Source organism: Phoca vitulina, unplaced genomic scaffold (assembly GCF_004348235.1).
Source record: "Phoca vitulina isolate PV1807 unplaced genomic scaffold, GSC_HSeal_1.0 scaffold5, whole genome shotgun sequence".
Lineage (NCBI taxonomy): Eukaryota > Metazoa > Chordata > Mammalia > Carnivora > Phocidae > Phoca > Phoca vitulina.
In genome coordinates, this window is record NW_022589708.1 from 74246058 (window position 1) to 74259310 (window position 13253).

Consider the following 13253-nt stretch of genomic DNA (forward strand, 5'->3'; position numbering starts at 1 on the left):
CAAAACTAAAGTCTGTTGACTGAGCTATATCCTGAACTGATGAAAGCAATTTGGTATGGAACTGGCTGAAACTGTAACTTACAAAGGGAGTGGTGGTAGGGGAGGAGAGTAGAGTCTGTCTCTAACATTCTTCATGGCTTCAAAATTTTATGACTGAATTTTATTTTTATTTTTAAGATTTTATTTATTTATTTGAGAGACAGAGAAAGAGAGAGAGAAAGGGCAAGCACGAGCCGGGAGATGGGCAGAGGGAGAGGGAGAAGCAGGGTCAATCCCAGGCTCAATCCCAGGGTCCTGAGAATGTGACCTGAGCCAAAGGGCAGACGCTTAAACTACAGAGCCACCCAGGGGCCTATTGTTTTTATATATTCTACTAAAATTTCATTAAGAATTTTTAGTCTATACTCATGAAGGGTATTTGTGGCTTTATTTCAAGTTTTTGAATGGCTTTGGTTTCAGGATAATTCCGGCCTGATAAACTAATTTGGGAGGTGTTTCTTTGTCCTCTGTTTTCTACACTTTCTGTGGTATTGGCATTATTTCTTCCTAAAATGTCTGATAGACTTCACTGTTGATGCCATCTGGATCTGACTTTGTGGGAAGGTCTTAATGAATAATTCAATTTATTTAGCAAATATTTTCTACTACTACTTCAGTTAGGTTTGTGATTTGTGTCTTTCAAGGAATTTATCCATTTGATCTAGTTGTCAAATGTGTTGGCATTAAGTTTTTCACAATATTCCTTTATTTATTTGTTACTTTTGTGTGATATATGGTGATGTTCCTTCTTTCCTTCCTCATATGAATAATTTACTCTTTTTTTCCTTGATCAGTCTAGTTAAAGGGCTTTACCAATTTTGCTGCTATTTTCAAGAGGCCAACTCCATGGTTTGTTTTTATTTATGTTCTGATATATATATTTATAATGTATACGTACTATTATGTATAACAAATTAATATTATAAAATATATGCATGTTATATAGTAATATAATATTCTCACATATAATACATACTTATCTGTATTATTTTCTACTTTTACCTTACTTTGGATTGAATTTATTTTTCTTTTTCACATAACTTAAGGTAGAGAATTTTATCATTGATTTAAATTTTTTTTTCTACTATAAGCATTTCAAGCCATAAATTTTCAAGCACTGATTTAACTACATTTCCCAAATTTTGATATGTTGTGTTTTCATTATCATTCAGTTCAAAGTACAGTATTTTCTCATTTCTCTTGATTTTTTTTTATCTCATGGGCTATTTAAAAGTGTGTTATTTAATTCTCACACATTTGGGTCTTTCCTATATCCCTTTCTCTTACCGATTTCTAAGTTAAAGCTATTTTCAAATAAAATACTAGGTTTATTTTTTTTCCCCCTTGGTACTTTGTCATTCTGTTGTCTTCTGGCTCCCTTGTTTCTGATGAGAAGTTTGCACTGTTGTTACCCTGTATGTGATGAACCATTTTCCTCTTCCTACTTTCCAGATTCTTTCTTTGTTACTTGGTTTCAGTTGTTTGGCTATGTTGGCTCTATACATGGTTCTTATTATATTTGTTCTCCTTTGGATTCAGGGGATCCCTAAATTAATGTTTTGTTTTGTTTTGTTTTTACTAGATTGGAAAATTTCAATCATTATTTTTTCAAGGTGTTTTTGTTTTTTTCTACTTTTGATTTCCTTTTTTATTTTTAAAGATTTTATTTATTTATTTGACAGAGACACAGCGAGAGAGGGAACACAAGCAGGGGGAGTGACAGAGGGAGAGGGAAAAGCAGGCTTTCCGCTGAGCAGAGAGCCCGATGCGGGGCTCGATCCCAGGACCCTGGGATCATGACCTGAGACGAAGGCAGACGCTTAACGACTGAGCCACCCAGGTGCCCTACTTTTGATTTCCTTTACTTTTGGGACCCGATCACATACGTGAGTGAATGCTTGACGTTGACTTGTGGCCCTGCCACTGCATTTTTCTTTAATTTCCCCTCTTCTCTTTTTGTATTGCATATTTTCTATTGATGTGACTTCAAATTCACTGATTCCTTCCACTATCTCAGATCTGATGTTAAGTTCATGAAGTACATTTTTCATTTCATCCCTAGAATTTCTATTTTTTAATATAGTTTCCATTCTTCTGTTGGGATATGCTGTTTGTTGACTCATAATTGTTACAATTTTCTTTGATTCTTCAGACGTATTTTATTTCAATTCTATGAACATATTTATAATGCTGCTTTGAAGTCTTTGTCTGCAGAGTTGAGTCTTCACCCAATTACTTGGACAAGTTTGTGCCTCAACAATTCAAACCCTAAGACTTCTACCTCTGCTGCCAGGGCTATATGTGGTTGGATCAATGCTTTCAGAAGTATAACAAGTTGCAGCCTCTCTGGGCTCTTCCCTGCATATCCTTAATTTAGTGGTCCGTCCGGAATATGTAGAAAGTTTATTATCTCAATGCTCCCATGATTCTTTTGTTGCAAAAATCTCCCTGTTAAATTTCTAGCTGATTTTCTGCCCTCCCTGAACTAAGAGAGCCACCCCAGTTGATAAAGATGTGGGTGATCATTATCTGCTCCAAACCATATCCACCATGTCCAGATAGTAAATCTGCAGATTCTTGCCCCACTCCCAGGTCAGGGGAATACGAACACCTCCAGGAAAGGAGGTCACAAACTTGCTGCACTTACCTGATACAGTAACATCTTTTCATGAATAAGCATGTCTCAAGTTCTTTTCCACCTTTGGTCATTTTCTGGTGAGATGAAATACTTGCTTTTAGGGGCGCCTGGGTGGCTCAGTTGGTTAAGCGACTGCCTTCGGCTCAGGTCATGATCCTGGAGTCCCTGGATCGAGTCCCGCATCGGGCTCCCTGCTTGGCAGGGAGTCTGCTTCGCCCTCTGACCCTATCCCCTCTCATGTGTTCTTTCTCTCTCATTCTTTCTCTCTCAAATAAATAAAATCTTTAAAAAAAAAAAAAAAAAAAAAGAAATACTTGCTTTTAATCATTTTTTCCAGTTCTACACTTGTTTTCTTATTGAAGGAAATTGCCCAATGTCCTTATATGCCCTTAACAGGTATAGAAAGTTTTCTTAAAAATTTGACCAACAATTTGCTTACTGAATGTCATTTAGAAATAAAAAAGTTGAGATAGTTGGAGGGTGTCATACAGTATTTGTTATAATTGCTTAATCAGTGGCACTCAGGTGAACATAATTAAAAGAGAAAAATTAATTTTTAAAAGTCAATTTATGAAGCTGTAGACTTATTTTCCCCACAATTCTTATCACTATATGCCATAATTTTTGTTTTACTTACTTGGTTTATTGTCTGTCTCCTCTCCACTGCAATGTAAACTTCATGAAGGCAGGGATATTTATATATTTTATTTTCTGCTCTATCTTCTCTATCAAGGATTGTGCCTAGCTCATAGTAGGGACATAAATATTTGTTGAATAAATAATAATTACTGAATATGAGGTTACCTTTAAGTAGCTTACTCAGCAAGCACAAATATAGCAAAAACACTTGTTTATGTATCTAAGAAAACATCTGTGCCGTACAATATGTTGAACCTATTTTACAATTTTTTAAAAAGCTTTTATTTAAATTCTAGTTAGTTAACATATAGTGTAATACAGTTTCAGATGTACAATATAGTGATTCAACACTCCCATACATCACCTGTGCTCATCACAAGTGCACTCCTTAATCACCATCACCTATTTAACCCAAATTTTGAGTGGAAACCATTTTATTTTTTATTCCTCACACTGATTATATTGATAAAGAAGTCAATTGTATGTGCCCATGGAAAAATCATGACATTATTCCAGCCAATTGGTTTATTTATCTCTGTATATTTTTAACCCATGAAAATAGATGATAAAAGTACTGTAATTTTTGAATTAAGTCAAATGAGACTCAAGTATTAGTTTTATAGGTTGGAATCTATTATGTGTTCTTTATAAATTATTGTTGAATTTGTTATTTGGTTCCATGTTATGGATTAAAAATCAAAATGAGAGTTGACATGTAAAATACTATTTTTGGAAAGTAAAGATGTCTATTCGGATGAGAAGAGTAGAAATGAACTGTTTAATGTCTGTTTTGAATTCCTAAAACTATTTTTTAGGGCTGTGTTTTCTTATCACTCTTTTGCTCTGAAACAGCATATTGACTTTTTTCCTATCCTGAGTAGATTTCTCCCCTTTCAATTTTTGTGACTAGATGGCTATGGGACTTCTATGTTGTTTCAGTCAATAGAATGACAAGATGAACTTGGCCAGACATGAATGTAAATACCATCAATTGGAAAGAACCCTAAAATTTCAGGATTAGGGAAATTTGGCTTAATGCCCATACATGGACACATGACCTAAAGTGTTTTATTAATTGGAGCTCAATTAACAGATGGTTATTAAAAGACTAATATTATTTTAGGATTTATTTTCATATATGGTTGGGGAGGACCCAAAATCAGAATAGTGATGATCCAGTTCTATTCTTAACTGGTCAGAACTGACTTGGAGCTTTGGTGAAAGGCCTAGAACCACATTACCAAAGGACTGAAGGACTCAGTGATGTTTAGCAAGGGGAGGAGAAGGTTTAGTGGGTCCCTGACAGTTCTCTTCTTATATTTTGGAGAGCTTGGTTGTCTCAGAGGATAGAATTAAGATTTGAAAGTTTAAAGAGTGAAATTTGGGATTAATATGAGGTAGTTTTTCTTTTTTCCACAAATATCATAGTCTGAATATAAAAGTAGTTGCCAGACTAAATGGTGAAATTATTATCATTGTCGGCATTCCAGCAAAACAACCAGCATCTCTTGTTGGAAACGAAACTTACAAATGGTTTCTGGAACATCCTCTACTTCGGTAACTTTTCATACTGTGCCGACAAAGTAATGTTAACTCATTATATTTTCTTCATTAAGAAGCAAAAGTTTTTCCATCTGTGCTTCTGTCTTAAAATTTGGAGTGTGCACGAGCCAAGGAAGCCTATCTCCTCAGTTTTTAATAATCTCACTTAAAATTTGGAAGGTTTAAATTTAAATTAGTTTTTAGGAGCTGTTTTGTGGGAAGGGGATGATCATTCAATTACTAGAAAATAAAACCTTTGTGTGTCTCTTATTTTTTGGATAGAGGTGTGTATCCAATTCATTTAGTGGATGAATACATAAGTGATGAATAAGAGATAAAAATTTTGCTTCTCTTTCCTTGATATATCTGTAAGTATTTTGTGTAGACAGGGTCTGCTAGCCTGAAATATTTTAGGAATACTAAATTTGCTTTTGTAAGCTTATCTGAGGGGGGAAAAAGGATCAACAGTATTCTCATTTATTGGACACATACCATGGAAAGAACAAACATTTGCTATGTTAGGTTACTTTGCTTTTGTTTGTTGTTACCACAGACTCGCTTGACTGACACCTTCATGTTTTTACATCTCCTTGTATTTTTCAAGTTCACTTGAAGGTACTTTGATTTTCGTAGGCTAGTCTACAGGCTATCCTTTGGGTAAATGCCTTCAAATAGTTTCAGAAATCTTCACTTCTTACTCTCGTTTAGGTAGATGATATAAATTAGTAGAGCAGGCCAGTGTTAGGCAACAGGGAGTGATGGGGAGAAAGGCAAATTGAAGAGTTTATCTCCATGTAAACTGGGCAACTGATATTGTGTATTTCTTTTGGATGTTAAAGAAGTTACTGTGTGGTTTCTTTGCTTTCCTTTTTATTTTGGGTGAGGGTGGGAGGGAACTTTTTTAAAAAATTGAGTATAGTTGACACACAATGTTACATTAGTTTCAGGAGTAGGACATAGTAATTGGACATCTCTATATGTTATGCTATGTTCACCACAAAGAGAGCTCCCGTCTGTCACCATACAACACTATTACAGTACCACTGACTATATTCCCTGTGCTGTACTTTTTATCCCCATGACTTACTTATTCCATAACTGAAAGCCTGTATCTCTAAGTCCTCTTCACCCATTTTGCGCATCCCTCCATCCCCTCCCCCTCCAGCAGCCATCAGTTTGTTCTTTGTATTTATAGTTCTGATTCTGCTTTTTGTTTGTTTATTCATTTGTTTTTTAGATTGGTGGGTGGAACATATTTATATATGTAAAAAGCTTAATTAATGAATTGGGAAATTTACCAGTAACTGATATTTAAAGGTGGTTATGTGTAGATCTTTGTTGACTCCTTGTTAAAGGCTTTTAGAACAAGGTGAACAAAAACAAAGCAGTAAAATTGGTGGTTTCTGTCTTCTTTTTCAGGTTATCTCCCCTCCAGAAGGCAGAAATAGTCTACTTGGTTAAGAAGCATGTAGGGGCCATCACTCTTGCCATTGGGGATGGTGCCAATGATGTTGGGATGATCCAGATGGCCCACGTGGGTGTGGGAATCAGTGGGAATGAGCGCATGCTGGCCACCAACAACTCAGATTATTCCATTGCACAGGTCAGTAGTGTGGGCATGAGAGTATTGGAATATCTTGAGTCTATCCCCAAGGCCTACCCCACTCTTTAAGTTGCTTTTCATATGAAACTGCCAGCACATTTGGGGTTTTCTTTAGTTTTGTCCTTACGCACTTTGCAGCAAAAAGAGTTTTCCTTGAGCAGTTATGGAGTTGGTCATACTGATGCCACCAAGAATCTATAGCTCTGCTAATACAATCTCTAAATCCCCAGTCTCTTCAATCTGTAATGTGTGCTTTGCTTTGTGGTATCTCTCAATGAAGATTTCTTAAAGACTTATAATCTCCCCATTTCTGCTTTTTTAAAAGTAGGCATTGCCTCTTGGTAGGCATTTAAAAAAATAGACTGTATTTTAGAGCAATTATAGCTTCACAACAAAATTGAGCAGAAAATATAGAGTTGCCGTATATTCCCTGCCTTCCCCCACAAACTCCCCCATCATCAACATCCCCTACCAGAGCAGTATATTTGTTATAACTGATGAACCTACATTGACACATCATTATCATTACCCAAAGTCCACAGTTTACATTAGGGCTCACTCTTGGTGTTGTATATTCTATGGGTTTGGAGAAATGTATAATGACGAGTATCCACCATCACAGTATCATACAGAGTAGTTTTACTGCCTTAAAAATCCTCTGCACTCTGCCTATTCATCATTCCCTCCATGCACGAACCCTTGGCAACCACTGATTTTTGTACTATCTCCATGGTTTTGTCTTTTCCAGAATGTCATATTCATACAGTATGGCTTCTTTCACTTAGTAATATGCATTGAAGTGTCGTCCACGTCTTTTATGGCTTGATAGCTCATTTCTATTTAGTGATGAATAACATTCCACTTTCTGGATGTACAATACTTTATCCATTCATCTACTGAAAAACATCTTATTTCCAAGTTTGGGCAATTATTAATAAAGCTGTTACAAATATCCATGTGTAGGTTTTTTTGTGTGGACATAAGTTTTCAACTCCTTTGGATTTATACCCAGGAATATAATTGCTAGATCATATAGTAAAAGTATAAAAGTATGTCTAGTTTTGTAAGAAACTGCCAAACTGCCTTCCACAGTAGCTGTACCATTTATTGGAAGGCATTTAAGTAGTGTGTGTGGTCTGTGATTTACAACCTCTGTATATTTATGTAATATCCTAGGCTGTTTAACAAGAATACCTCCTCCTTCTACATATTAATATTTTGACTTTTGAAGAATATTTTAATCAATAATTTAAGATTAGCTTTTAGTGGATCTAGTATTTTATCACAGTTGAGCAACTAACAGTAACACTTTGCAATTTTGCTGAATTCAGGAGGCACCTGTAATTCTTGAACATTCCTTGGGAATAATCCCATACACTGAGTAGGTCATCCCTGCTGGGGCTATTCTTATGGTGGCTGTCTCTGAGGGGCTAGATGATTTAGTACCCTGTCCACAGGTAAACAGATGCCTGAAACTGGAGTGGTAACAAAATGGATTCCTAGGATTTTACAGCATAGATGAAAAGCATATTACCCCAGTGTTTGAATCAGATCCATTCTGAGACCCTTCTTCTTACTTACAGATTAAGTGTTCTGGTTTTATAGCAGGGAAAACTAAGGCTCCTCTGTGCTAGAATATTTGTGTTGGGGGGGAGAGTGTCAGTAAACCATGATCAGAGCACCTGTGTCTGTAAATAAGCAAATGGCCACACTAAAGTCACCCAATCCTGTCCTTAACTGCTACATGCTATTGGGGGATACATACTTCCAGTGATCTCAGCAATTATATGTGACATAAGCCTTGAACTACTAAACACTGTAGACACACCAAGCTGGCCAGTATCAGGAGTCCTGGGGATCCAGGGAAACATTTCTGGCTTTTTTGTTTGTTTTTTTTAGATTCCACATTATAAGTGAAATCAAATGGTATTAATCTTTTTCTGTTGGACTTATTTTACTGAGCACAATATCTACTAGGTCCATTCATATTGTCATAAAAGGCAAGATTTCATTCTTTTTTATGGCTAATATTCCATTACACACACACACACACACACACACACACACACACACACCATATCTTCTTTTTTTTTTTTTTTTAACCACCAACCAATATGGAACCTTTATTTTTAAGGTAATTTCTGTACATCTGGAATATGAGAGTAATCCTTTTACAAATGGAACTGATTACTAGATTAAATGACGACAAAACCATAACTGGTATTTCATGTGAATCCACAGGAGTTTAAGCTTCAAATCCAGCCAAGAAGTTTGTTACAATCTCTTTCAGCTTAGCATCTGACTGTTCTGAGATCTTTCCATCAGTCCTTATATTGCCCAACAGGGCCTGGTGCTGGCTGATAACATGAGCCAGGAAAGCATGCTCAAACTTTGTGATCTTGCTGGGCTCCAATTTATCAAGATACCCTCTTACACCAGCATAAATAACAGCCACTTGTTCTTCAATGGCCATGGGAGAATGCTGTCCTTGCTTCAGCAGCTCAGTCAGTCGCATGCCACGACTCAAGAGTTGCTGAGTGGCAGCATCGAGGTCAGAACCGAACTGGGCAAAAGCAGCAACCTCGCGATACTGAGCCAATTCCAGCTTCATGGTCCCTGCCGCCTGCTTCATGGCCCTGGTTTGGGCAGCAGATCCAACACGAGACACAGACAAACCAACGTTAATGGCAGGGCAGATATCTTTGTAGAACAATTCTGTTTCCAAGAAGATCTGTCCATCAGTGATGGAAATGACATTTGTTGGAATGTAAGCAGACACATCACCAGCTTGTGTTTCCATGACTGGTAAAGCAGTCAAGGAGCCACCACCAAAAGAATCGTTCATTTTGGCTGCTCTCTCTAGCAGATGGGAGTGTAGGTAGAACACATCACCAGGATAGGCCTCACGACCAGGGGGCCGGCGGAGCAGCAGAGACATCTGACGATAAGCAACAGCCTGTTTGGATAAGTCATCGTAGATGATCAAAGCATGTTTGCCATTATCTCTAAAATATTCTCCCATAGAACAGCCAGAGTAAGGAGCCAGGTACTGAAGGGGAGCAGCATCAGAAGCAGTAGCTGAAACCACAATGGTGTACTTCATGGCATCTGCATCTGTAAGTCTCTTCACCAACTGGGCAACAGTGGATCTCTTCTGACCAATAGCAACGTAGATACAGTATAGCTTCTTCTTTTCATCAGTTCCATCATTGAAACGTTTCTGGTTAATGATTGTGTCAATAGCAATTGATGTTTTGCCAGTCTGTCGGTCACCAATAATCAGCTCACGCTGACCACGACCAATTGGCACCAAGCTATCCACAGCCTTAATACCAGTCTGCATTGGTTCATGCACAGAGATTCGAGGAATGATCCCAGGGGCTTTCAGGCCAACTCGCCTACGGATCTTGGAACCAATTGGACCCTTTCCATCAATGGCATTACCAAGGGCATCTACAACACGGCCCAATAGCTCCTCGCCAACTGGAACATCCACAATGGCTCCTGTTCTCTTCACAATATCTCCTTCCTTAATTAGTTTATCATTTCCAAACACGACAACACCAACATTGTCAGGTTCCAAGTTCAAAGACATACCCTTTAAACCTGAAGAAAACTCTACCATTTCTTCTGCCTGAACATTTCTCAGCCCATGTACACGGGCAATACCATCACCAATGCTTAGGACACGCCCAGTCTCTTCAAGGTCAACAGAGGTATCAGCTCCAAGAATACGCTCTTCAAGGATAGAGGACACTTCGGCAGTACCAATCTTCTGAAGACGAGTGTTAGAGGCATGGAGGTTCCTTGCAGCAATGAAGGAGGATCCCAAAGCATTTTTGGAGACCAGCCTGGCCCGCCGAGGGAGGGTGCGGGCCACAGCCGCTGCGACGTGCACGGACAGCATCTTTGCAGGTTCTCCTTGGGTGGTTTCTCTGCAGCCGCAGTCTCTGGACTGACTGGGACCCACACCATATCTTCTTTATCCATTCATCTATTGATGGACACTGAGGTTGCTTCCATATCTTGGCTATTGTCAGTAATGCTTCAGTAAACATAAAGGTGCAATAATACCTTTTCAAGTTAGTGTTTTTGTTTTCTTTGGGTAAATACACAGTAGTGGAATTACAAGATTATTTGGTATTTTTAATATTTCGAGGAACCTGAATACTATTTTCCTCAGTGGCTGTACCAGTTTGTATTCCCACCAAAAAGCACGAGGGTTCCTTTTTCCCCACAGCCTCACCAACACCTGGTATTTCTTGTCTTTTTGATTCTAGCCATTCTGACAGGTGTGAGGTGATACTTCATTTTGGTTTTGATTAGCATTTCCCTGCAAATTCGGTGATGTTTGGTGCAAATTAGGTGATTGGTGATGTTGAGAATATTTTCACGTGTTTGCCATCTGTGTATCTTCTTTGGAAAAATATTCATGTCCTCTCCCCATTTTTTAAAGTTTTTATATGAATTCCGGTTAGTTAACATACAGTGTAGTATTAGTCTCAGGTGTACAACGTAGTGATTCAACACTTCCATACAATACCCAATGTTCATCACAAGTGCACTCCCTAATCCCCATCACCTATTAAACCCACCTCCCCCAAACCTCTGCCTTTTTAAATTGGGTTATTTACAGTTTTGGGGTGCTCAATTGACTAGCTTCATTATATATTTTTAATATTATTCCTTATCAAATATATAATTTTTTTTTAAAGATTTTATTTATTTGACAGAGAGAGACAGCAAGAGAGGGAACACAAGCAGGGGGAGTGGGAGAGGGAGAAGCAGGAGTCCCGATGCGGGACTCGATCCCAGGACCCTGAGATCATGACCTGAGCCGGAGGCAGACGCCCAACGACTGAGCCACCCAGTTGCCCCATCAAATGTGTAATTTTCAAACGTCTTCTTCCACTCAGTAGGTTGCCTTTTCATTTTGTTGATGGTTTCCTTAGCTGTGTAAAAGATTTTTGTTTTGATGTTGTCCCCATATTTTTTTTTGCTTTTGTTTTCCTTGCCTGAGGACATATATATAGAAAAGTGTTGCTAAGGTCAATGTCCAGGGGATTGCTTTTTTTTTCAAGTTTTTATTTAAATACAGTTAGTTGGGGCACCTGGGTGGCTCAGTCGGTTAAGCGTCTGCCTTTGGCTCAGGTCATGATCCCAGGGTCCTAGGATCGAGCCCCGCATCGGGCTCCCTGCTCGGCGGGGAGCCTGCTTCTCCCTCTCTCTCTGCTGCTCCCCCTGCTTGTGCTCTATCCCTCTCTCTCTCAAATAAATAATAAAATCTTAAAAAAAATTTTTTTTAAATACAGTTAGTTAACATACAGTGTAATATTAGTTTCAGGTGTAGAATTTAGTGATTCATCACCTACAACACCCAGTGCTCATCACAAGTGCCCTGGGATTCAGGTCTCACATTTAGGTCATTAATTCATTTTGAGTTTACTTTTCTGTATTATGTAAGAAAGTAGCTCAGTTTCATTCTTTTGCAAGTGGCTTTCCAATTTTCCCAACATCTTTTTTGAAGAGACTGGCTTTTTCCCCATTGTATATTCTTGCCTCCTTTGCTGTAGATTAATTGGCCATATAAGTGTGGGATATTTCTCAGCTCTCTATTCTTTTTTTTTTAATTATTATTAACATACAATGTATTATTTGTTTCAGGGGTACAGGTCTGTGATTCATCAGTCTTTTTTTTTTAATTATGTTATGTTAATCACCATACATTACATCATTAGTTTTTGATGTAGTGTTCCATGATTCATTGTTTGCGTATAACACCCAGTGCTCCATTCAGTACATACCCTCCTTAATACCCATCACCAGGCTAACCCATCCCCCCACCCCCCTCCCCTCTAGAACCCTCAGTTTGTTTCTCAGAGTCCATAGTCTCTCATGGTTCGTCTCCCCCTCCGATTTCCCCCCTTCATTTTTCCCTTCCTGTTAGCTGCTTTTTTTTTTTTTTAACATATAATGTATTATTTGTTTCAGAGATACAGGTCTGTGATTCAACAGTCTTACACAATTCACAGTGCTAACCATAGCACATACCCTCCCCAATGTCCATCACCCAGCCACCCCATCCTCCCACCCCCACCCCCTCCAGCAACCCTCAGTTTGTTTCCTGAGATTAAGAGTCTCTTATGGTTTGTGTCCATCTCTGGTTTTGTCTTGTTTCATTTTTTTCTCTCTTCCCCTATAATCCTCTGCCTTGTTTCTTAAATTCCGCATATCAGTAAGATCATATTAAAATTGTCTTTCTCTGATTGACTTATTTCCCTTAGCATAATACCCTTTAGGTTCATCCACATCATTGCAAATGGCAAGATTTCATTTTTTGATGGCTGCATAATATTCCATTATATATATATATATATATATATATATATATATACACACACACACACCACATCTTCTTTATCCATTCATCTGTTGATGGACATCTAGGCTCTTTCCATAGTTTGGCTATTGTGGACATTGCTGCTATAAACATTGGGGTGCATGTGCCCCTTTGGATCACTACATTTGTATCTTTGGGGTAAATACCCAGTAGTACAATTGCTGGGTCATAGGGTAGCTCTATTTTTAACTTTTTTGAGGAACCTCCATACTGTTTTCCAGAGAGGCTGCACCAGCTTGCATTCCCACCAACAGTGTAGGAGGGTTCCCCCTTCTCTGCATCCTCGCCAACATCTGTTGTTTCCTGACTTGTTAATTTTAGCCATTCTGCCTGGTGTGAGGTGGTATCTCATTGAGGTTTTGATTTGTATTTCCCTGATGCCAAGTGATGTT

The 13253-nt window shown here is 38.2% G+C and overlaps 2 protein-coding genes across 2 annotated transcripts in view; one reads left to right on the forward strand and one right to left on the reverse strand.

The window, feature by feature from the left end:
• The window catches only part of LOC116631258 (phospholipid-transporting ATPase IB-like), a 179908-nt gene that overhangs the window by 116200 nt on the left and 50455 nt on the right, over positions 1–13253 (forward strand). The window contains 1 exon segment of the mRNA XM_032402448.1: positions 6275–6461. Coding sequence (XP_032258339.1) covers positions 6275–6461 — 187 coding nt within the window.
• Positions 8546–10422, reverse strand: LOC116631773 (ATP synthase subunit alpha, mitochondrial-like). The gene has a single exon (XM_032403313.1). It carries the CDS (start codon positions 10366–10368, stop codon positions 8707–8709), a length of 1662 nt encoding a protein of 553 aa, XP_032259204.1. The 5' UTR covers positions 10369–10422; the 3' UTR covers positions 8546–8706.